This window comes from Coregonus clupeaformis, chromosome 24 (genome assembly GCF_020615455.1).
Source record: "Coregonus clupeaformis isolate EN_2021a chromosome 24, ASM2061545v1, whole genome shotgun sequence".
Classification (NCBI taxonomy): domain Eukaryota; kingdom Metazoa; phylum Chordata; class Actinopteri; order Salmoniformes; family Salmonidae; genus Coregonus; species Coregonus clupeaformis.
The window spans coordinates 52,921,038-52,945,488 of NC_059215.1; the positions used below are offsets into that span (position 1 = coordinate 52,921,038).

The 24,451-nt window shown below is 46.2% G+C and overlaps 1 protein-coding gene and 2 long non-coding RNA genes across 5 annotated transcripts in view; 1 reads left to right on the forward strand and 2 right to left on the reverse strand.

The window, feature by feature from the left end:
* LOC121537825 (cilia- and flagella-associated protein 100) overlaps positions 1–17,283 on the reverse strand; it is a 29,190-nt gene extending 11,907 nt beyond the window's left edge. The window contains exons 1-5 of one of the 3 annotated variants that reach the window (XM_041845431.1): positions 17,197–17,283; positions 16,929–17,000; positions 2,427–2,495; positions 2,184–2,284; positions 1,804–1,990 (exon numbers count right to left, since the gene is read on the reverse strand). In XM_041845431.1, coding sequence (XP_041701365.1) covers positions 1,804–1,990; positions 2,184–2,284; positions 2,427–2,495; positions 16,929–16,998 — 427 coding nt within the window. In that variant the 5' untranslated portion in view covers positions 16,999–17,000; positions 17,197–17,283. Of the gene's footprint in view, positions 1–1,803; positions 1,991–2,183; positions 2,285–2,426; positions 2,496–16,928; positions 17,017–17,196 lie in introns of those variants that run through there. The other 2 variants (XM_041845430.1, XM_041845429.1) reach the window with 2 other exon arrangements.
* A 45-nt stretch (positions 17,284–17,328) lies between these two features.
* Positions 17,329–24,074, forward strand: LOC121537826. The gene is made up of 3 exons (XR_006657405.1): positions 17,329–17,416; positions 23,324–23,422; positions 24,041–24,074. It is a non-coding gene; the product is annotated as an uncharacterized LOC121537826 (long non-coding RNA).
* On the reverse strand, positions 17,890–20,056 carry LOC123481848. The gene is made up of 3 exons (XR_006657404.1): positions 19,872–20,056; positions 18,804–19,033; positions 17,890–18,395 (listed from the first exon to the last, which is right to left on the reverse strand). It is a non-coding gene; the product is annotated as an uncharacterized LOC123481848 (long non-coding RNA).
* Positions 24,075–24,451: the final 377 nt, after the last annotated feature.

The following is a 24,451-nucleotide window of genomic DNA, read 5'->3' on the forward strand; positions in this document are numbered from 1 at the left end:
TGACTGTTGTGGCCGAGTATTGGTGCTAAACCGTGTTGTTGGAGTCCGGCATGCTAGCTGGCTGTAGCGTCTTATGACTAGGTGCCCTGGACGATTTTCACGGAAGAATACTGTACCAAGTTAGCTAGCTGAATAAACTAAGTTAGTCTATTCCTAGAAAACATTGAACAGCTGTAGTTTACAACAATTATAGTTTCTGAGGTGGAAGTTGGGAGAGTTATATTTGGGTGTTGTGGTGAGGGAGGCCCCGCTCTCTCCTTTCCCAGATGTTTAGTTCATTTCATTCCGATCTCCTTTGCAATATTGTAGCCATTTTCTGCAGCCTGTCAACTATGCCTCTGTCTATCCCTGGATGGCTCACAACTCCCTCCAGCTAAATCAAGACAAGACCAAGGTATTTATTGTTGGAGCCAAAGCACAGAGCGAGAATCTGACTTCACATTTTAATTCAATGGCAATAAAGATAAAACACCAGGTAAAAAACCTAGGTGTCATTTTAGATTCTGAACTCAATTTCGAAATCACACATTAGGAATGTGACCAAAATAGCTTTTTACCACCTGCGTCCGTTTCTCTCTTGGGCTGATACAGAGAGACTCATCCATGCTTTTATTACAAGCAGGCTTGACTACTGTAATGGTCTCCTGTCTGGGCTACTGAAGAAAGCAATTGGTCAACTGCAAAACATACAGAATGCTGCAGCACGGGTACTGACCAAGACCAGATGGAGAGCACACATTACGCCAGTTTTAAAGTCTCTGCACTGGCTGCCTGTGAGTTTTAGAATTAATTTTAAGATTCTTCTATTGGTTTTTAAATCAATCCACGATTGTGCACCCCAATACATGTCAGACATGCTTTTGAGTTATGTACCCAGTAGGTCCCTCAGGTCCTGTGGCACTGGCCTTTTAAATATCCCAAAGCCTAGGACCAAGAGGCATGAAGAGTCAGCCTGTAGTTATTATGCCCCCAGCCTCTGGAATAGCCTGCCAGAGAACCTGAGGGGGGCCGAATCTGTGGACATATTTAAAAGAGATCTTAAAACACACCTTTGTAGCTTTGCTTTTCCTCAGGGTGCTTTTTAGACATTCAGTTTTTATTGTTATTCTTTTGTTTTCTATCCTCTTATGTTTGTTGTCTAGTAAATATTTCAGTTTTTATTTTCATTGTTTTTTTATTTGGGTTTTTTCTGTGAAGCACATTGCGTTGCATTCCATGTCTGAAATGTGCTGTATAAATAAAGCTTAATATGATTTGATGATTTGATTTGGTCTTGCAAAACAACAGAGCATACATAATTTCATTATCGTCAATAGTCAGATTCAATAACTTGTCAAGTTATCAACTTATCCTCAATGTCTCTGGGCGAATCCTAGCTTCCACTTCCAAGTCGAATTTTCACTTAGTCGTGCATTGATGTCAATGGGAGAATAAGTGAAGATTTGACTTCAGTGGAAGTTAGGATTCGCCCCTCTGAGACGACAGTAAAAAGTCCCAGAGAAACATCATAGTATAGTGGTCATCAGAGCCATGTATTAGATAGTTTGGACATTGAGGTTTCTGCAATATGATGCATTTACATTACCTACATTCCATGGCAGCCATATTAGCTCCCCATGGGCAATATTGACCAAAAGCAGTTCACAGAATGTTCTGAATTTTAAACAATGCTATGTACAAGATTCCAAATACTGAGAATGAATGGAATGCTCAAAGGTGCTAACATGGCCGCTGTTCTAAAAGTTGGCCGAACTCTCTAAATAAATGGCTCTGGTGGTCATGAAATGCCTGATGGACACTCACTCAGGATGGCAGCTTTCCTCCATGCCGGATCATCCCTGAGGGTGGACACAGCCTTGCTGCTGGAGGTGGGGTACATCTCATCCTGCCCCTGCCTCAGCTCCTGCCTCAGGTTAGCCTGCTTGGCTTGTATCCTCCCAGCGTAGGTGGACTTCTCATGGACCTTCAGTATCTGCTGCCGCTGGTGCTCCTATGGTTCAGTACACAATTGAGAATGGTCAAGAATGGCATGTTGAAATATTGCACTGAGGAACAGAGTTTGGTCAAATATTATGGTCAGGTCCACAGTCACAGTGGAAAATGATCATGAGTGCAGTCAAACCCTGATAGAGTCAAACAGAGAATGTTCAAACACTATAGACGACACAACATGGTTTCTTCACCAGCTTCCTCTGTTCATTCTCCTTGTTTCTCAGGAGGAAGATGTTGCCTTCTGGGAGTTTGAAGGGATTCCTCATCGCTGTCCGCACTTCTCTCTGTCTCTCTGCATAACCATACATAAACATTCCCATACTTTACACAACCGTACTGAACACTGTGGTTGTTGCCAGGTAAATACCAGAGAGATATATCTCTATATATCTCTAGTTGTCTATAGACACTAATGCACCAGGATGTCAGGTCACCTGAGACTGGAGGCTTGGTGTCACTGCAGGAGGTGAGAGGTCCTGCTAGTCTGAAGGCTGTCTGTTTCCCTGTAGATAGTGGGGGTTAGAGTGGAGGTTAGAATCAAATCAAATTGTATTTGTCACATGCGCCGAATACAACAGGTGTAGACTTACAAGCCCTTCCCAACGATGTAGATTTTAACACAAGGAATAGTAACATGAGGAACACTGAATGTTGTAGCAGGAGGAGGTTGTCGGGTGAGGTAGTCGGGTAAGCTTGGCTTTATACATAGTTTGGGCTTTGTCGAGTAAAGCTTAAACTATGTATTTAGATTGTAGTTAGGTATTGTAGGTAGTTATCGTGGGTTGTTGTATGTAATTATTGTAGGTTAGTATTGTATTCGGCTGAGCCCGGTGAAGCACGAAGCTAGCTAGCTAACCCACTACCTGGACTAGCTGGCGGGTAGCTACTGGCAACTATTAGCAACGGTATAGTTGTTTCACACCTGAGAGTGCCTGTAATTACGCCAGCTGGCTGCCTACAATAATTACATACAATAATTGCCTACCATTCAGCGGTTTTCTAACCTCATTGTCTGAACCGTTAACGTTAGGTAATAAGTGGCTACTGTGCTTGAAATTTAGCTAGCTTGTTGCTACCTGGATAGCTACTAGTAAACAATAGCTGGAACGACCTAGCGAACAGACGCGAACTGGCTGAGTCAATTCAGTGGCTAGCTTTGCACTTGGCTAGCTAACAGTAGCTGCTAGGGGTAAGTCATAACCTACATTTGTGTTTTGTTTTTACATATTGGTAGCCAGAGTCGTTCAAGGAATTCGGGACATGGGTGACTAGTTAACGTTAGCTTAGCTCTCTCTGTGTGTTTGTGCCGTGAAAGGAGAGGTTTCTTCTTTGTCTGAAAGCAATGGCTAGCTAGTATGCTAACTATTCTAGCTAACTAACTGGCTGAATAAGTTGACGACGGACTCGCTCAAGCTGTCGGGACTAACCCACAACGTTAGACACGGACACGAACGATCTGCTTGGCGTGTTGACACACTGGTGGTTTGTTGTTGTCAGAACGACGTGTATGCGGTAGGCAAAGTCAAGAGCAGGACACCGAGCTACTGGCAGAAACTTTACTGGATTCAGTGCAACAAAACAAAGTACACTGGCAACCTCGAACAGCGAGGGAAATAACAAGACCCGCACACATAGGCAACTGCCGCGAAGACCAAAAACAATAACGCACAATACACAATGAGAAACAGAGGGTTATAAAGGGAACACAATAAAACATAATGAGAAACAGGTGTAAACAATAAAGACCAAACAAGACAAACACAGAAACATCGATCGGCAGCAGCTAGTACTCCGGGGGCGACGAACGCCGAAGCCTGCCCGAGCAAGGAGGAGGAGCAGCCTCGGCTGAATCCGTGACAGTACCCCCCCCCCTTGACCCGCGGCTCCTGCCGTGTGCCGACCCCGGCCTCGGGGACGGCCAGGAGGACACGGAGCAGGGCGAGTCAGATGACTCCGGTGGAAATCCCTCAACATGGAGGGATCTAGGATGTCCCTCCTAGGGACCCAGCACCGTTCCTCCGGACCGTACCCCTCCCACTCCACGAGATACTGCAGGCCCCCCATCCGACGCCTCGAATCCAAGATGGAACGGACTGAGTACGCCGGAGCCCCCTCGATGTCCAGCGGAGGCGGAGGAGCCTCTCGTACCTCACTCTCCTGGAGTGGACCAGCTACTAACGGCCTGAGGAGAGACACATGGAACGAGGGGTTAATGCGGTAATTAATGGGCAGTTGTAACCTATAACATACCTCGTTCAATCTCCTCAGGACTTTAAATGGCCCCACAAACCGCCGATCCAGCTTCCGGCAGGGCAGGCGAAGGGGCAGGTTTCGGGTCGAGAGCCAGACCCGATCTCCCGGTGCATACACCGGAGCCTCACTGCGGTGGCGATCGGCGCTCGCTTTTTGCTGCCTGATCACTCGCTGTAGATGGACATGCGCAGCGTTCCAGGTTTCCTCCGAGCGCCGAAACCACTCGTCCACCGCAGGGGCTTCGATCTGGCTCTGATGCCAAGGTGCCAGGACCGGCTGATAACCTAACCTAGCCCAGGGGACATATTCCGACCACTCCCCCTGCCGGTCCTGGCAATAGGACCTCAGAAACCTACCCACATCCTGGTTCACTCTCTCCACCTGCCCGTTACTCTCGGGGTGAAACCCTGAGGTAAGGCTAATCGAGACCCCCAGACGTTCCATAAACACCCTCCAGACTCTAGAGGTGAACTGGGGACCCCGATCAGACACTATATCCTCAGGTACCCCGTAGTGCCAGAAGACGTGTGTAAACAGGGTGTCAGCAGTTTGTAGGGCTGTAGGGAGACCTGGCATAGGAATGAGACGGCAGGCCTTTGAAAACCGATCCACAACGACCAAGATCGTCGTATTCCCCTGGGAGGGGGGAAGGTCCGTGACGAAATCCACAGAGAGGTGAGACCACAGTCGTTGTGGAACGGGTAGGGGTTGTAATTTCCCTCTGGGTAGGTGTCTAGGCGCCTTACACTGAGCGCACACCGAGCAGGGTGAAACATAAACCCTCACGTCCTTAGCCAAAGTGGGCCACCAGTACTTTGCACTAAGGCAGTGCACTGTCCGTCCAATACCAGGATGGCCAGAGGAAGGTGACATGTGAGCCCAATATATTAATCGATCACGAACCTCGAGCGGCACGTACTTCCGACCCTCTGGACACTGTGGGGGAGTAGGATCGGTACGTTATGCCCGCTCGATTTCCGCATCAACCTCCCATACCACCGGTGCCACCAGACAAGACTCCGGAAGAATGGGAGTAGGCTCAATGGACCTCTCCCCTGTGTCAAATAGTCGGGGCAGGGCATCTGCCTTAGCGTTCTGTGACCCTGGTCTATAGGTGAGCGTAAACACAAATCGGGTGAAAAACATAGCCCACCTAGCCTGGCGAGGGTTCAGCCTCCTCGCCACCCGGATGTACTCCAGGTTACGATGGTCAGTCAAAATGAGAAAAGGGTGTTTAGCCCCCTCAAGCCAATGCCTCCACACCTTCAGGGCTTGCACCACAGCCAACAGCTCCCTGTCCCCCACATCATAATTGCGCTCCGCCGGACTGAGCTTCTTAGAAAAGAAAGCACAGGGGCAGAGTTTAGGTGGCGTACCCGAGCGCTGAGACAGTAGGGCACCGATCCCAGCCTCGGACGCATCCACCTCAACTTGGAACGCCAAAGAGGGATCCGGATGCGCCAGCACCGGAGCCGAGGTAAACAGGTCCTTCAGATGCCCAAAAGCCCTATCCGCCTCAGCCGACCACTGCAGACGCACCGGACCCCCCTTTAGCAGAGAGGTAATGGGAGCTGCTACCTGCCCAAAGCCCCGGATAAACCTCCGGTAGTAATTGGCAAAACCCAAGAACCGCTGCACCTCCTTCACCGTGGAGGGAGTCGGCCAATTGCGCACGGCTGAAACACGGTCAATCTCCATCTCCACCCCTGACGCGGACAACCGGTGTCCCAGGAAGGAGATGGGACTCCTGGAAGAACAGACATTTCCCCGCCTTTGCATACAGGTCATGCTCCAACAGTCTACCAAGCACCCGACGAACCAGGGACACATGCTCTGCGCGGGTAGCGGAGTATATTAGAATGTCATCAATATACACCACTACACCCTGTCCATGTAAGTCCCTGAAAATCTCATCCACAAACGATTGGAAGACTGAAGGAGCATTCATTAACCCGTATGGCATGACGAGTTACTCATAGTGACCCGAGGTGGTACTGAATGCTGTCTTCCACTCATCTCCCTCCCTAATGCGCACTAGGTTGTACGCGCTCCTGAGATCCAATTTTGTGAAGAATCGCGCCCCGTGTAATGACTCCGTCATACTAGCAACAGAGGGAGAGGATAGCTATATTTGATGGTGATCTGATTGAGACCACGGTAGTCAATACACGGGCGTAAACCCGCATCTTTCTTCTTCACAAAAAAGAAACTCGAGGACGCAGGGGAAGTGGACGGCCGTATGTATCCCTGTCTCAGTGATTCGCCATTTCGCCTACGCGCTCTTCTATTGATCCAGCTGGCACCGCCGCTCCTGCTGACTCCATGTCTAAAAGGTGCGTTATTCTGTCAGAACGACGTGTATGCGGTAGGCGAAGTCAAGAGCAGGACACCGAGCTACTGGCAGAAACTTTACTGGATTCAGTGCAACAAAACAAAGTACACTGGCAACCTCGAACAGCGAGGGAAATAACAAGACCCGCACACATAGGCAACTGCCGCGAAGACCAAAAACAATAACGCACAATACACAATGAGAAACAGAGGGTTATAAAGGGAACACAATAAAACATAATGGGAAACAGGTGTAAACAATAAAGACCAAACAAGACAAACACCGAAACATCGATCGGCAGCAGCTAGTACTCCGGGGACGACGAACGCCAAAGCCTGCCCGAGCAAGGAGGAGGAGCAGCCTCGGCTGAATCCGTGACAGTTGTGGCCGAGTATTGGTGCTAAACCGTGTTGTTGGAGTCCGGCATGCTAGCTGGCTGTAGCGTCTTATGACTAGGTGCCCTGGACGATTTTCACGGAAGAATACTGTACCAAGTTAGCTAGCTGAATAAACTAAGTTAGTCTATTCCTAGAAAACATTGAACCGCTGTAGTTTACAACAATTATAGTTTCTGAGGTGGAAGTTGGGAGAGTTATATTTGGGTGTTGTGGTGAGGGAGGCCCCGCTCTCTCCTTTCCCAGATGTTTAGTTCATTTCATTCCGATCTCCTTTACATTATTGTAGCCATTTTCTGCAGCCTGTCAACTATGCCTCTGTCTATCCCTGTTCTCTCCTCTCTGCACAGGCTATACAAACGCCTCATACCGCGTGGCTGCTGCCTCTCTAATCTGGTGGTCCCTGCACGCACCACCCACGTGGAGTTCCAGGTCTCAGGCAGCCTCTGGAACTGCCGTTCTGCTGCCAACAAGGCAGAGTTCATCTCAGCCTATGCTACCCTCCAGTCCCTCGACTTCTTGGCGCTGACGGAAACATGGATTACCACTGAAAACAGTGCTACTCCTACTGCTCTCTGCTCGTCTGACCATGTGTTCTCGCATACCCCGAGAGCATCTGGTCAGTGGGGTGGTGGCACAGGAATCCTCATCTCTCCCAAGTGGACATTCTCTATTTTTCCCCTGACCCATCTGTCTATCTCCTCATTTGAATTCCATGCTGTCACAGTCACTAGCCCATTTAAGCTTAATATCCTTGTCATTTATCGCCCTCCAGGTTCCCTTGGAGAGTTCATCAATGAGCTTGACGCCTTGATAAGTTCCTTTCCTGAGGATGGCTCACCCCTCACAGTTATGGGGGACTTCAACCTCCCTACGTCTACCTTTGACTCATTTCTCTCTGCCTCCTTCTTTCCACTCCTCTCCTCTTTGACCTCACCCTCTCACTGTCCCCCTACTCACAAGGCAGGCAATACGCTTGACCTCATCTTTACTAGATGCTGTTCTTCTACTAATCTCACTGCAACTCCCCTCCATGTCTCCGAACCACTACTTTATATCCTTTTCTCTCTCGCTCTCCTCCAACACTACTCACTCTGCCCCTACTCAGATGGTAATGCGCCGTCGCAACCTTCGCTCTCTCTCTCCCGCTTCTCTCTCCTCTTCCATCCTATCATCTCTTCCCTCTGCTCAATCCTTCTCCCTCCAATCTCTGATTCTGCCTCCTCAACCCTCCTCTCCTCCCTTTCTGCATCCTTTGACTCTCTATGTCCCCTATCCTCCCGGCCGGCTCGGTCCTCCCCTCCAGCTCCGTGGCTTGATGACTCATTGCGAGCTCACAGAACAGGGCTCCGGGCAGCCGAGCAGAAATGGAGGAAAACTAGACTCCTGCGGACCTGGCATCTTTTCACTCCCTCCTCTCTACATTTTCTTCATCTGTTTCTGCTGCTAAGGCCACTTTCTACCACTCTAAATTCCAAGCATCTGCCTCTAACCCTAGGAAGCTCTTTGCCACCTTCTCCTCCCTGCTGAATCCTCCTCCCCCTCCCCCCTCCTCCCTCTCTGTGGATGACTTCGTCAACCATTTTGAAAAGAAGGTTGACGACATCTGATCCTCGTTTGTTAAGTCAAATGACACTGCTGGTCCTGCTCACACTGCCCTACCCTATGCTTTGACTTCTTTCTCCCCTCTCTCTCCAGATAAAATCTTGCGACTTGTGACGGCCGGTCGCCCAACAACCTGCCCGCTTGACCCTATCCCCTCCTCTCTTCTCCAGACCATCTCTGGTGACCTTCTCCCTTACCTCACCTCGCTGATCAACTCATCCTTGACCGCTGGCTATGTCCCTTCCGTCTTCAAGAGAGCAAGAGTTGCACCCCTTCTCAAAAAACCAACACTCGATCCCTCTGATGCCAACAACTACAGACCAGTATCTCTTCTTTCTTTTCTCTCCAAAACTATTGAGCGTGCCGTCTTTAGCCAACTCTCTTGCTATCGCTCTCAGAATTACCTTCTTGATCCAAACCAGTCAGGTTTCAAGACTGGTCATTCAACTGAGACTGCTCTTCTCTGTGTCACGGAGGCTCTCCGCACTGCTAAAGCTAACTCTCTCTCCTCTGCTCTTGTCCTTCTAGACCTGTCTGCTGCCTTTGATACTGTGAACCATCAGATCCTCCTCTCCACCCTCTCCGAGCTGGGCATCTCCGGCGCGGCTCACTCTTGGATTGCGTCCTACCTGACCGGTCGCTCCTACCAAGTGGCGTGGTGAGAAGCTGTCTCCACACCATGTGCTCTCACCACTGGTGTCCCCCAGGGCTCAGTTCTAGGCCCTCTCCTATTCTCGCTATACACCAAGTCACTTGGCTCTGTCATATCCTCACATGGCCTTTCCTATCATTGCTACGCAGACGACACACAACTAATCTTCTCCTTTCCCCCTTCTGATAACCAGGTGGCGAATCGCATCTCTGCATGTCTGGCAGACATATCTGTATGGATGACGGATCACCACCTCAAGCTGAACCTTGGCAAGACGGAGCTGCTCTTCCTCCCGGGGAAGGACTGCCCGTTTCATGATCTCGCCATCACGGTTGACAACTCTGTTGTGTCCTCCTCCCAGAGTGCGAAGAGCCTTGGCGTGACCCTGGACAACACCCTGTCGTTCTCCGCTAACATCAAGGCGGTGACCCGATCCTGTAGGTTCATGCTCTACAACATTCGGAGAGTACGACCCTGCCTTACACAGGAAGCGGCACAGGTCCTAATCCAGGCACTTGTCATCTCCCGTCTGGATTACTGCAACTCGCTGTTGGCTGGGCTCCCTGCCTGTGCCATTAAACCCCTACAACTCATCCAGAATGCCGCAGCCCGTCTGGTGTTCAACCTTCCCAAGTTCTCTCACGTCACCCCGCTCCTCCACACACTCCACTGGCTTCCAGTTGAAGCTCGCATCTGCTACAAGACCATGGTGCTTGCCTACGGAGCTGTGAGGGGAACGGCACCTCCGTACCTTCAGGCTCTGATCAGTCCCTTCACCCAAACGAGGGCATTGCGTTCATCCACCTCTGGCCTGCTGGCTCCCCTACCTCTGCAGAAGCACAGTTCCCGCTCAGCCCAGTCAAAACTGTTCGCTGCTCTGGCACCCCAATGGTGGAACAAGCTCCCTCACGACGCCAGGACAGCGGAGTCACTCACCACCTTCCGGAGACATTTGAAACCCCACCTCTTTAAGGAATACCTGGGATAGCATAAAGTAATCCTTCTACCCCCCCCTTACTCACCCCACCCCCAAAAAAAAAAAAAAAAACATTGTAAAGTGGTTATCCCACTGGCTATAAGGTGAATGCACCAATTTGTAAGTCGCTCTGGATAAGAGCGTCTGCTAAATGACGTAAAGGTAAATGGAAATGGAAATCAATAAAATACACAATGGAGCTATATAGAGGGAGTACCAGTACCATATCAATGTTCAGAGGTATCAGGTATTTGAGGTAGATACAGTGCCTTGCAAAATTATTCATCCCCCTGTCACGTTCGTTCATCGACGGGACGGACCAAGGCGCAGCGTGATATGCATACATGTTTATTTATACTGAATAAACACCACGACAAAACAACAAATGAAACGAAACGTGAAGTCCAAGGTAAACAAACAACATACCTCACACGGAACAAGATCCCACAACCCACTAGTGCCAAAAGGCTGCCTAAGTATGGTCCCCGATCAGAGACAACGAGCGACAGCTGCCTCTGATTGGGAACCACACAGGCCAACATAGATCTATACATCCTAGAATGTACAACATGGACAAACACAGCAAGGAAAATACACACCCTGACTCAACATACAAGCGTCCTCTGAGTCAGGGCGTGACACCCCCTTGGCATTTTTTCTATTTTGTTGCATTACAACCTGTAATTTCAATGGATTTTTATTTGGATTTCATGTAATGGACATACACAAAATAGTGAAATAAAAAAAATAACTTGATTCAAAAAATAAATAACGGAAAAGTGGTGCGTGCATATGTATTCACCCCCTTTGCTATGAAGCCCCTAAATAAGATCTGGTGTAACCAATTACCTTCAGAAGTCACATAATTAGTTAGATTGCACACAAGTGCTTTATTTAAGTGTCACATGATCTGTCACATGATCTCAGTATATATACACATGTTATGAAAGGCCCCAGAGTCTGCAACACCACTAAGCAAGGGGCACCACCAAGCAAGCGGCACCATGAAGACGAAGGAGCTCTCCAAGCAGGTCAGGGTCAAAGTTGTGGAGAAGTACAGTTCAGGGTTGAGTTATATAACAATATCCGAAACTTTGAACATCCCACAGAGCACCATTAAATCCATTATAAAAATTTTGAAAGAATATGGCACCACAACAAACCTGCCAAGAGAGGGCAGCCCACCAAAACTCACGGACCAAGCAAGGAGGGCATTAATCAGAGAGGCAACAAAGACACCAAAAATAACCCTGAATGAGCTGTAAAGCTCCACAGCGGAGATTGGAGTATATGTCCATAGGACCACTTTAAGCAGTGCACTCCACAGACCTGGGATTTACAGAAGAGTGGCCAGAAAAAAGCCATTGCTTAAAGAAAAGAATAAGCAAACACGTTTGGTGTTCGCCAAAAGGCATGTAGGAGACTCCCCAAACATATGGAAGAAGGTACTCTGGTCAGATGAGACTAAAATTTTGCTTTTTGGCCATCAAGGAAAACGCTATGTCTGGCGCAAACCCAACACCTCTCATCACCCCGAGAACACCATCCCCACAGTGAAGCATGGTGGTGGCAGCATCATGCTGTGGGAATGTTTTTCATCGGCAGGGACTGGGAAACTGGTCAGAATTGAAGAAATGATGGATGGCGCTAAATACAGGGAAATTCTTGAGGAAAACGTGTTTCAGTCTTCAGGAGATTTGAGACTTGGACGGAGGTTCACCTTCCAGCAGGACAATGACCCTAAGCATACTGCTAAAGCAACACTCAAGTGGTTTAAGGAGAAACATTTAAATGTCTTGGAATGGTCTAGTCAAAGCCCAGACCTCAATCCAATTGAGAATCTGTGGTATGACTTAAAGATTGCTGTACACCAGCGGAACCCATCCAACTTGAAGGAGCAGGAGCAGTTTTGCCTTGAAGAATGGGCAAAAATCCCAGTGCTAGACTTGCAGCTGTAATTGCTGCAAAAGGTGGCTCTACAAAGTATTGACTTTGGGGGGGGGGGTGAATAGTTATGTACGCTCAAGTTTTCTGTTTTTTTGTCTTATTTCTTGTTTGTTTCACAATAAAAAATATTTTGCATCTTCAAAGTGGTAGGCATGTTGTGTAAATCAAATGATACAACCCCCCAAAAATCTATTTTAATTCCAGGTTGTAAGGCAACAAAATAGGAAAATGCCAATGGGGGTGAATACTTTCGCAAGCCACTGTATGTACATAAAGGCAGGGTAAAGTGAAGTGGCGTCAGGATAGATAATAATAAGGCATTTTAGGTAGATATGTACATGAAGGCAGGGTAAAGTGACTAGGCATCAGGATAGATAATAATAAGGTTTTTGAGGTACAGTGGGGAGAACAAGTATTTGATACACTGCCGATTTTGCAGGTTTTCCTACTTACAAAGCATGTAGAGGTCTGCAAATTTTATCATAGGTACACTTCAACTGTGAGAGACGGAATCTAAAATGAAAATCCACACTTTGTATGAACATTGTATGATTTTTAAGTAATTAATTTGCATTTTATTGCATGACATAAGTATTTGATCACCTACCAACCAGTAAGAATTCCGGCTCTCACAGACCTGTTGGTTTTTCTTTAAGAAGCCACATTTACATTTACATTTACGTCATTTAGCAGATGCTCTTATCCAGAGCGACTTACAAATTGGTGCATTCACCCTATAGCCAGTGGGTTACCCACTTTACAATAATATATATATTTTTTTCATCTTTTTTTTTTTTTCTATTTGTTTTTTTTTGGGGGGGGGGTAGAAGGATTACTTTATCCTATCCCAGGATTACTTTATCCAAGCCCTCCTGTTCTCCACTTATTACCTGTATTAACTGCACCTGTTTGAACTCGTTACCTGTATAAAAGACACCTGTCCACACACTCAATCAAACAGACTCCAACCTCTCCACAATGGCCAAGACCAGAGAGCTGTGTAAGGACATCAGGGATAAAATTGTAGACCTGCACAAGGCTGGGATGGGCTACAGGACAATAGGCAAGCAGCTTGGTGAGAAGGCAACAACTGTTGGCGCAATTATTAGAAAATGGAAGAAGTTCAAGATGACGGTCAATCACCCTCGGTCTGGGGCTCCATGCAAGATCTCACCTCGTGGGGCATCAATGATCATGAGGAAGGTGAGGGATCAGCACAGAACTACACGGCAGGACCTGGTCAATGACCTGAAGAGAGCTGGGACCACAGTCTCAAAGAAAACCATTAGTAACACACTATGCCGTCATGGGTTAAAATCCTGCAGCGCACGCAAGGTTCCCCTGCTCAAGCCAGCGCATGTCCAGGCCCGTCTGAAGTTTGCCAATGACCATCTGGATGATCCAGAGGAGGAATGGGAGAAGGTCATGTGGTCTGATGAAACAAAAATAGAGCTTTTTGGTCTAAACTCCACTCGCCGTGTTTGGAGGAAGAAGAAGGATGAGTACAACCCCAAGAACACCATCCCAACCGTGAAGCATGGAGGTGGAAACATCATTCTTTGGGGATGCTTTTCTGCAAAGGGGACAGGACGACTGCACCGTATTGAGGGGAGGATGGATGGGGCCATGTATCGCGAGATCTTGGCCAACAACCTCCTTCCCTCAGTAAGAGCATTGAAGATGGGTCATGGCTGGGTCTTCCAGCATGACAACGACCCGAAACACACAGCCAGGGCAACTAAGGAGTGGCTCCGTAAGAAGCATTTCAAGGTCCTGGAGTGGCCTAGCCAGTCTCCAGACCTGAACCCAATAGAAAATCTTTGGAGGGAGCTGAAAGTCCATATTGCCCAGCGACAGCCCCACAACCTGAAGGATCTGGAGAAGGTCTGTATGGAGGAGTGGCCCAAAATCCCTGCTGCAGTGTGTGCAAACCTGGTCAAGACCTACAGGAAACGTATTTACATTTTAGTCATTTAGCAGACGCTCTTATCCAGAGCGATTTACAGTTAAGCGAGTACATACATTTTCATACTGGCCACCCGTGGGAATCGAACCCACAACCCTGGCATTGCAAACGCCATGCTCTACCAACTGAGCTACATCCCTGCCGGCCATTCCCTCCCCTACCCTGGACGACGCTGACTAATTGTGCGCCGCCCCATGGGTCTCCCGATCGCGGCCAGCTACGACAGAGTCTGGATTCAAACCAGGATCTCTAGTGGCACAGCTAGCACTGTGATGCAGTGCCTTACACCACTGTGCCACTCGGGAGACGTATGATCTCTGTAATTGCAAACAAAGGTTTCTGTACCAAATATTAAGTTCTGCTTTTCTGATGTATCAAATACTTATGTCGTGCAATAAAATGCAAATTAATTACTTAATCATACAATGTGATTTTCTGGATTTCTGGAAATCGGCAGTGTATCAAATACTTGTTCTCCCCACTGTAGATATGTACATGAAGGCTGGGTAAAGTGACAAGGCATCAGGATAGATAATAATAAGGTATTTGGGGTAGATATGTACATGAAGGCAGGGTACTAGGCATCAGGATAGATAATAATAAGGTATTTGAGGTAGATATGTACATGAAGGCAGGGTAAAGTGACTAGGCGTCAGGATAGATAATAATAAAGTATTTGAGGTAGATATGTACATGAAGGCAGGCTAAAGTGACTAGGCATCAGGATAGATAATAATAAGGTATTTGAGGTAGATATGTACATGAAGGCAGGGTAAAGTGACTAGGCATCAGGATAGATAATAATAATAAAGTATTTGAGGTAGATATGTACATGAAGGCAGGGTAAAGTGACTAGGCGTCAGGATAGATAATAATAAGGTATTTGAGGTAGATATGTGTCAGTAGCTGAGTGTAGATGCGGTGAGGAAATCAAGCGCAGGAAACACGGGCGTTCGTCAACAGACTTTAGTTAACAAAATGCAGCACCAAACAGGCGAACAGCCAACCCAACCGGGAGGCAAAATACAAATTACGCACAACACACACAGTGCGTAAAATGAAGATAGCGCACACAGTGCGGACTCTCGGAAAACAACAAACACGAGAGTAATACAAAAAGAGCAACAGCTTGACAATAAACAATACCACATAACACCTGCCCCCACACACGAAAACTAAATAGGCAACCAAATCAAACACTAACAAGGGACAGGTGTACAAACAGACAAAACCAAACAAACATGAAACATCGAACGGTGGCAGCTAGTACTCCGGGGACGACGACCGCCGAAGCCTGCCCGAACAAGGAGGAGGAGCAGCCTCGGCCGAAACCGTGACAATATGTACATGAAGGCAGGCTAAAGTGACTAGGCATCAGGATAGATAATAATAAGGTATTTGAGGTAGATATGTACATGAAGGCAGGGTAAAGTGACTAGGCATCAGGATAGATAATAATAAGGTATTTGAGGTAGATATGTACATGAAGGCAGGGTAAAGTGACTAGGCATCAGGATAGATAATAATAAGGTATTTGAGGTAGATATGTACATGAAGGCAGGGTAAAGTGACTAGGCATCAGGATAGATAATAATAAGGTATTTGAGGTAGATATGTACATGAAGGCAGGGTAAAGTGACTAGGCGTCAGGATAGATAATAATAAGGTATTTGAGGTAGATATGTACATGAAGGCAGGGTAAAGTGACTAGGCATCAGGATAGATAATAATAAGGTATTTGAGGTAGATATGTACATGAAGGCAGGGTAAAGTGACTAGGCATCAGGATAGATAATAATAAGGTATTTGAGGTAGATATGTACATGAAGGCAGGGTAAAGTGACTAGGCATCAGGATAGATAATAATAATAAGGTATTTGAGCTAGATATGTACATGAAGGCAGGGTAAAGTGACTAGGCATCAGGATAGATAATAATAAGGTATTTGAGGTAGATATGTACATGAAGGCAGGGTAAAGTGACTAGGCATCAGGATAGATAATAATAATAAGGTATTTGAGGTAGATATGTACATGAAGGCAGGGTAAAGTGACTAGGCATCAGGATAGATAGTAATAAGAGTAAAATAAAGAAAATTAACAGTAGCAGCATGTGATGAGTGTAAAACTGTGTGAGTGTGTGTAAGTGAGGTTTTGGTTGAGAAAACTGGTTAGGGTACCAATTATTTCGTCCTATTTACATGATAGTTAGCAGCATAGGGAATAGTGTAATTACAGTGTTACAGAGTAGCTTACTTATAACTGTTGTACCTACCTGTTTGTGCAAACTGCTGTTTTAAACAATAGCAAAGCAGGCACCCGGCACTGTTTTGGTAAAAAGCTAATCAATGGGGCTGGAGAAATGTAACCAAATTCATAGAGATCCATGATTTTAAAAATGATCGTTTTAACCATGTTTTGAAGGTATACAGTGTTTGTTTACAATGACATTGTTTAAAAACATTGGAGTAAAACAATCTTATATTTTGGGTTCTGATGGGGTACGACAGTTGAACTAAGATCATGAGGAATTTATAAGTGATATTCTAGAATCAATTGCTATATATCATTACTTTAAAAGACACAAATATTTATGTAACAACTGCTGATTGACCCTTTAGTGGAACTACACATTGCCTTTTTATATGCGTTCATTTCGAAACCTGTTCTATCTAGAACCACCTTCACCCTAGAATCACTTCACCAGCATTTGCCCTGGTTTTAGATTATATTCTATTCTACAGTCATCGCGCACATTGCCTACTGTAGTGACACTGCGCGTCAAACACAGTAGACGTCTTTATCACTTACTATAAATTGCTGGGAGTCTGTCTTCGATGCTGTCCGGGGACTCAGCGCCCGCGGTATCCTTCACCGACATCTCTTCTTGAGCATCCATGAAGAAAAGTCAATTACATTGGCCAGTATGGATTCTAATCGTTCGAGTCCAATTATGCAAATATTCTACTGCTAGGTTATCATCCTCTGTTGCACAGCCTAAATGGCGGCCTTTATTCTTTAAATAGGCTAATTCTTTAAATAGGCTAATGCAAGTCATTTATTGAAAACGATAGCCTACCTTACTTTGTGAAGTTGTTGTTATGCTCCTATAAATAATAATGACTTTTTGAAAAAAATACACTATTTAGAAAATGTATTCATAGACTAAGGCTATCTGTAGAATATTGATTATGACACATCTCACTGGCGACCCGGGCATATATGTAAACATTTTTGGAATACGGATTTGGCAATCGGCGTGACATAGCTGGAGCGTCACAATTGATCAAGATGTAGAGGTAAGTGAGCTAGGCAGTCGCTAGGCAGTCGCACTTTATCGAACGTTAGGCTATAGTTCAATAAATAAGGGTTGTCAATAATGGTTTTATATGGTTTATTTCCCCCATGATAATGTATTTGAATATTCACTCAAGCCATCCATGGTATGAAATATTTCCCCCCAGTTTTGTGTCGCCCACGAAAGCGAATTCTATGGTTGCCTTCCTTGTTTGAAATGGTAATTCTAGAACGTTCTGCATTCTGGAATGCTAAATTTGCATAATTCCTTCTCCACTGTAGCCATATGCCTAGGGCTAATCATATTCTGCTGTTTTACCTGAATATTATATGTAGTAAATATTACAGTTTTTAAAAATCGCTTTGGTACTATTTTCACAAGTACTGTATGTGGTACATGATGTAAATGTAAATGTACATTTTCACAACTCTTAGTACAGAACTCCAAACTGGTCACACTTATAATGTAGCCAGTCTTTCATTCAAAACCTGTCATTTTGCATTAATTTGGATTGTAAACATCTCTCACCACACAACCATTGATTCAAAATATAAGTTTATTGCGAAATGTAATGAGAACATTGGTTTAATCACCAAAACACAACATAATGATACATTTTCAATTTTGTCGTTTGAACTACCAGTTAATCCAATAGCAAACAATGCAAGATACTCAGATCGCCCTTAGAAGTGAATAATATAATATGCTACAGTAATAATAATAATAATAATAATAATAATAATAATAATAATAATAATAATAAGCCATTTATTGTAGGGTACAAGGGGGTAGCTAGCCTCCTGGGGTAAATTTCTAAATGAAACTGATTAAATGGATTTTAACACACTTGTGTGAAACCCTATGCCATAATCTTCTAGTGGGGTAACTGGCACCCCGGGGGTCTGGAACTCCCTTACGTCTCGGCTTGCTCTTCAGGTGGTTCTTCCTCCCCTCTACAGACCCAGATTCCGACCCAGCACCTGCAGCAGACCCAACATTTCATGAAATAACTAAAAAAGTGTAAACTGTAGCCATTTATTTCCCTTTATAGTTTATTTGCCTAAGCATGACCTTCATCCACATAGCAATTTCTTTCTCCAAACGTTGCTTTTTTGTGTCAGCAATTCGACATTGCTAGTTACCCCCTGATACCCTAAATTACAGTAGATTACACCGTTTTCACATTTGGCAATACACTTACATTACCCAACAAAATTGACAGAAATTTGTGTAATCAAAGGTGTGATCAATCATTCATGCAAAAAAATACATAGGTGTACTGTCTGTAATCCAATGTAAAAAAAAAAAAAAAAATTAAATTAAATGAATGAAAATAAAACAGAATGTTTGCAGGCATTAATTTGCATCAAGCCTGTCTTGAGACATACATTCTCAACCACATCACAGTGAATGTCCTTATCGTTCCTGCACCGCGGGAATGATTTTTTTTGGCATGGCGAATCCAAGCTTGACATTGGTCTGCATTGATGTTGTCGCATGCCTCATCCATTTGACCTCTTTGATGGGGCCCATGCCCACCTCTTTAACGGAGCCCATGCCCACCTCTCTGATGGGCCCCTTCTCCTCTTTAATCTCTTCCTCTCCCTTGCTGTCTATCCTGCTCCATGTTGAAAGAAATTGCAAGTGTTCACACACACCCTTTTATATGGTGACCAATTGTGGTTAACATTATGTGAAATCAATTAACAATAATGAGTAGTCATTATGTATGGTTATCATGTATCATACATATCATTTAGGTGTTTATACTTTACAAATACATTTTATTTCTGTAGATCTCAAAATCCATATATAATAGACAAACCAGTTTAAAATCTATAGGTTAACCAAACGGTTAAGTGATTAACCATTAAGTGCAGTTGGATTAAGTGATCATCAAATATATTTAAACAAATGAGAAGAGAATCATATGAAAGTGTTGTGAGCGTTGCATTGTGAAAGGCAATTACTTTATATGAAAGGTATTTCTAGCTGAAACACTGATTAGATTTGGTGAAAAAATTACTATGTAGTTGTGTGTGTTGTACTTAGTCAATTGAAAAAAAAAAAAATATGCTTTTTTGATGATCTGTTTTGAATTTTGTACTGAGTTGTGAAATTTTACCACATACTTGGGGAAATAGTACCGAAGTAAAATTTCACAACTCTTAGTACAAAATTCATAACAGATCATCAAAAAAGCTATTTTTTCTAAACTGTATTTGTTCATGTAGCCTATATATGTGTGCACTCAAACCTTGTCCTATTGACCTGTCCCAAATAACAGCTAATAATAGTAGCCTAGATGTGTTATATGGCATTTGGCAAGCAGCAACAACCAAACAAGTTTCCTCCCATGAAGACAAAAACAGAATGAACTCAGTTTGCTCAAGAAAGGTCACAACTGTTGATTTTCTCTAGCAGTCCAACATAGCAGCGAAAGCTTGTTTACTTACAGGTCAGTTCTTTCCTGTTTTTGGAGATGTGTTTTGCTGCTTGATCCTTGAACATGTGTCTAAAATCTCAATCACAAACATTTCCCTGTACCATGTTATTTTCCTGAATTCTGAACTGAGGGGAAAACACTGTTGTCGACCACAACATTGGAATCATGCCCTTGAGATGGTGAGGACCTTAGACCTTTGCATGTTTTTATAGTGTGATGTCACGAGAGGCTACACAGCTTTCAGCGGGATTGCTCAAGTAGTGCAAGGAGACCAGGTTCAACCAAAACAAGGATTTTATTAAAGGTCTTGGGAAACTAACGAAAGTATAACACAATTCTGTACTCTGGTGGCTCTTTCAGGGTTAACAGTACAGGGATGTCTCTTCCACATCCAAAATCATAACTCTCCCTCGCTCAAATAACTTTTCCCCAGTCTTACTGTATTCCACGTTGCAGCTAGTGGCCAACCCAGCAAAACGTCCTTCCAAATGTCCCACACGTATTTCCACAGGTGCATATATCCCAAAGGTGAGTATTTCCCAAAGGTAAGTATCTCCAAATCCTTATATTCCTCATGGAAGTGGACGTGCAGCACTCTTGTCCTCCAGAGAGCCCAGCCTGGAGACTGTGTCTCTTCCCTTCCCCCAAACCTTCAGCTCATCAGCTCCTCATTTGTTTCAGCTGCGTGGGAAGATTGGCCATAGAGGGGTGGAGTTCCCGACCATACCAGCAGATGGAGCCATAGCTGTCTGGGTTTGCAGCCATCTCAGGGGGATGTAACGTCCCTCCAGGACACAGCCTCTCGTGACATCACACATCCCCCTCCTCGGGACCGACGTCCTCGTCGGGGTAAAGGCAGCGAAGAAGGCATCACGCCGGGAGAGGGCGTCCGCATTGCCGTGGTGCTTGCCAGCCTGCTCTCTCTTCAACTCCTCCACCTCTAGGACCAGGGACTCAGCCTCCTGTTGTCTCTCCTTGAGTTTCTTACTGAACGCATCAGCCTTGGTTTTAGCAGAGTTTAGCTTCTGTTGAGCAGCTTTCAGTTCCTTCTCTCTCTCTGCCTCCGCATTCTTCATCTTGTTCTCCAACACCTTGTACTTCTCCTCTGCCTTCTTCTGGACCTCCTTACTACTGCGCAGGGTCTCCTCACACTCCTCGATGGTCCTGCGCAGCCTCTCCAGCTCCTCCTGTTGCTTATGGAAGGAGCTCTGTTGGAGTTTAGCCTGGAGGATATCTAACTCTTCTGTCTTCATGTCTAACTGTTGCTTTAACAAACGATACCTCTCAGCGGTCCCCTTCAGACCAGACAGTTCTTTGTCCAGATTCTGTAGCTCCGTCTCTGTGTCGGTCTGGGCACTTGCCATCCCTATCAGAGCCCGGGCGGGAGTGAGTAACTCGGAGGATTGCACCGGAGCCTTCCCAGGATGAGTCTTGCCTCTCCGTTTCCGAGGTACTCGGGTTATCCTCTCCTGAGACTCTCTCCAGAGTGGGTAAAAGGCTGGGCAGTCTCGTCCAATTAGGACAGGGACGGGGAGGGAATCAACCACCCCCGCCGTCGTGTGTATGGTTCCCCGTGTGCTGGTCATTGTAAGTTCAGTAACGGGGTATTCTCTGGTGTCCCCATGGACACAGGAAACTGGGAGGACTTTCCCCGGGGTCAGACACGTTGGGCCCACCAAATCCTTACGCACCAGGGTGGCCCGGCTACCAGAATCCAGTAAGGCCTCCACATCATGGTGATTCACAGTTACCGGGCAGGTGGGGGGGTCGATCTGGGCCGCCATCTACGACTCCCAAGAGCGAGGCAAAACGGTGTGTGGGTGCTGAGCTGGAGGACTCCGCAGTGGGCATAGGTTCATCGGCTGGTTTCCCACACTGCCAGGAGATATGTCCCATCTCCCCACACCGGTAACACTGTCGAGTTTCCCCCTCCTGGTGTACTCTTCTTGGACCCGCCTGGTTTCTGGCTCCCCCTGGAGCCGGGATAAGTCCTGACGTGGCTGGGTTCGAGACCTTGGGGTCCTTTGGACGGGTTCTTCCCATTTGTGGTGGGGCCACACTCCTGGGGTCTTTTTCGGGAAGCATTCAGCATCTCCGCTGTGGCCTGGTACTTTTCCACAGCTTCCACGGTCAGATCAGCCGTGGTCAAGGCCTGTTGACTGATGCACCGTTTTGCCTCATAAGGCAGGGCGCGTGAGGTAACGATCCACCACAACGGCCTCCACCACCGCCGCTGCTGTATTCCTCTGCGGATCCAGCCATTTCCTTGCGATTCGGACAAGTTCATGCATCTGCGCCCGAGGAGGTTGGTCTGGTTGGAAGGTCCAGCTGTGAAAGCGCTGGGCCATACCAAACTTTGTGAGTCCATATCTGCTGAGGATCTCAGACTTCAGGGCATCATAGTCAGTAACCTGGTCAGGGCCCAGGTCCCGGACAGCATTCAGCGATTCCCCGGTTAGAAAGGGGGGCTAACAGACCAACCCACTGTTGCTTGGGCCAGGCTTCCCTAGTGGCCGTGGCCTCAAATGCATGCAGGTATGCCTCAATGTCATCGGTAGCTCCCATCTTAGATATAAAGTCACTTGCCTTTATTGGGCGGGTATTTTGGACCACCCTCTGTCTCTGCAACTGCAACTCCTCTGCCTTCAGAAGGTTGGCTTTCTTTTGCTCCTCCAAGAGAGCCACGTTTGCTTGCATCTGGGCTTGCTGGCCAGCAACAAGGGCTTTCAATATGTCCTCCATTTCAGTCGGGCGGGGAGCCTACGGCCAACTTGGAAAACTGGGTGATCAAACCTTCGGTATCCTCCTCTGACATGCACTATTAATGCTTGAGCGTGCCCGTATTCTCCACCATCTGTGATGTCACGAGAGGCTACACAGCTTTCAGCGGGATTGCTCAAGTAGTGCAAGGAGACCAGGTTCAACCAAAACAAGGATTTTATTAAAGGTCTTGGGAAACTAACGAAAGTATAACACAATTCTGTACTCTGGTGGCTCTTTCAGGGTTAACAGTACAGGGATGTCTCTTCCACATCCAAAATCATAACTCTCCCTCGCTCAAATAACTTTTCCCCAGTCTTACTGTATTCCACGTTGCAGCTAGTGGCCAACCCAGCAAAACGTCCTTCCAAATGTCCCACACGTATTTCCACAGGTGCATATATCCCAAAGGTGAGTATTTCCCAAAGGTAAGTATCTCCAAATCCTTATATTCCTCATGGAAGTGGACGTGCAGCACTCTTGTCCTCCAGAGAGCCCAGCCTGGAGACTGTGTCTCTTCCCTTCCCCCAAACCTTCAGCTCATCAGCTCCTCATTTGTTTCAGCTGCGTGGGAAGATTAGCCATAGAGGGGTGGAGTTCCCGACCATACCAGCAGATGGAGCCATAGCTGTCTGGGTTTGCAGCCATCTCAGGGGGATGTAACGTCCCTCCAGGACACAGCCTCTCGTGACATCACAATAGGTTAAACCAATGAAAGGGGGGGAAAGAGAAAACAACCCTCCAGAGTGGGAGGCTTTGAGGTTGGAGCAGCAGTCCAGGAATGGACTCCAGAGGATATAGGTCAGGTCTCTGTCTCTGTCTCTGTCTCTGTCTCTGTCTCTGTCTCTGTCTCTCTCTCTCTCTCTCTCTCTCTCTCTCTCTCTCTCTCTCGCACTCTCGCTCTCTCTCTGTCTCTCTGTCTCTGTCTCTGTCTCTGTCTCTGTCTGTCTCTCTCTCTCTCTCTCTCTCTCTCTCTCTCTCTCTCTCTCTCTCTCTCTCTCTCTCTCTCTCTCTCTCTCTCTCTGTCTGTATCTCTGTATCTCTGTATCTCTGTGTCTCTCTGTCTCTCTCTCTCTCTCTCTCTCAAATCAAATCAAATTGTATTTGCCACATGCACCGAATACAACAGGTGTAGACCTTACAGTGAAATGCTTACTTACAAGCTGTTAGGCCTACTGCTGCTAGGTAGCTCTCTCTCTGCTCTCCCCCTCCCCTCTGTCTGTCCTTGATTGCAGGAGTGAAGTCTGGTGTGCGGGAGTCAGGGTTCCAGCTGCAGCTCATTCACCATAATCACCTCAGCCTTTAAGACCCGGTCAAACCTGCCACTCATCGTCAGATCATAGTCAAGCCGACTCAACCTGCTTGTTTTCGCTCTTTGTGTTTTTGGCCTGTTCTATTTACTTTTCTCCTGTGCCACAGATTATTGGAACCTGACTCCTGCCTCCGCTTCACTCCTGCCACCACCATCCTGCTTTCCACTACCGGACCTCCCTTTTGGACTCACCACGGACACTAGGACATTACAGTACCACACCTGCTCTGAACCTGGATCTGTTACCCTCCCTGTAACCTGGACTTGCTCTTCCCCTATTATTGGAAACCTGGACAAATTGAACATTGTAAATAAACCTGTTAAACCTTCTCTGGCTCGGTGTAGTTGTCTGCATTTGGGTTCAAATCCAGTTTAATCATGACACAAGCCATTAACCAACAATGCAGTTTTAAGAAAATATCAAAAGTGTTAAGTAAAAAATAGATAAGTAAAAAAATAAAATTAGCAAATAATTAAAGAGCAGCAGTAAAATAAAATAACAGTAGGGAGGCTATATA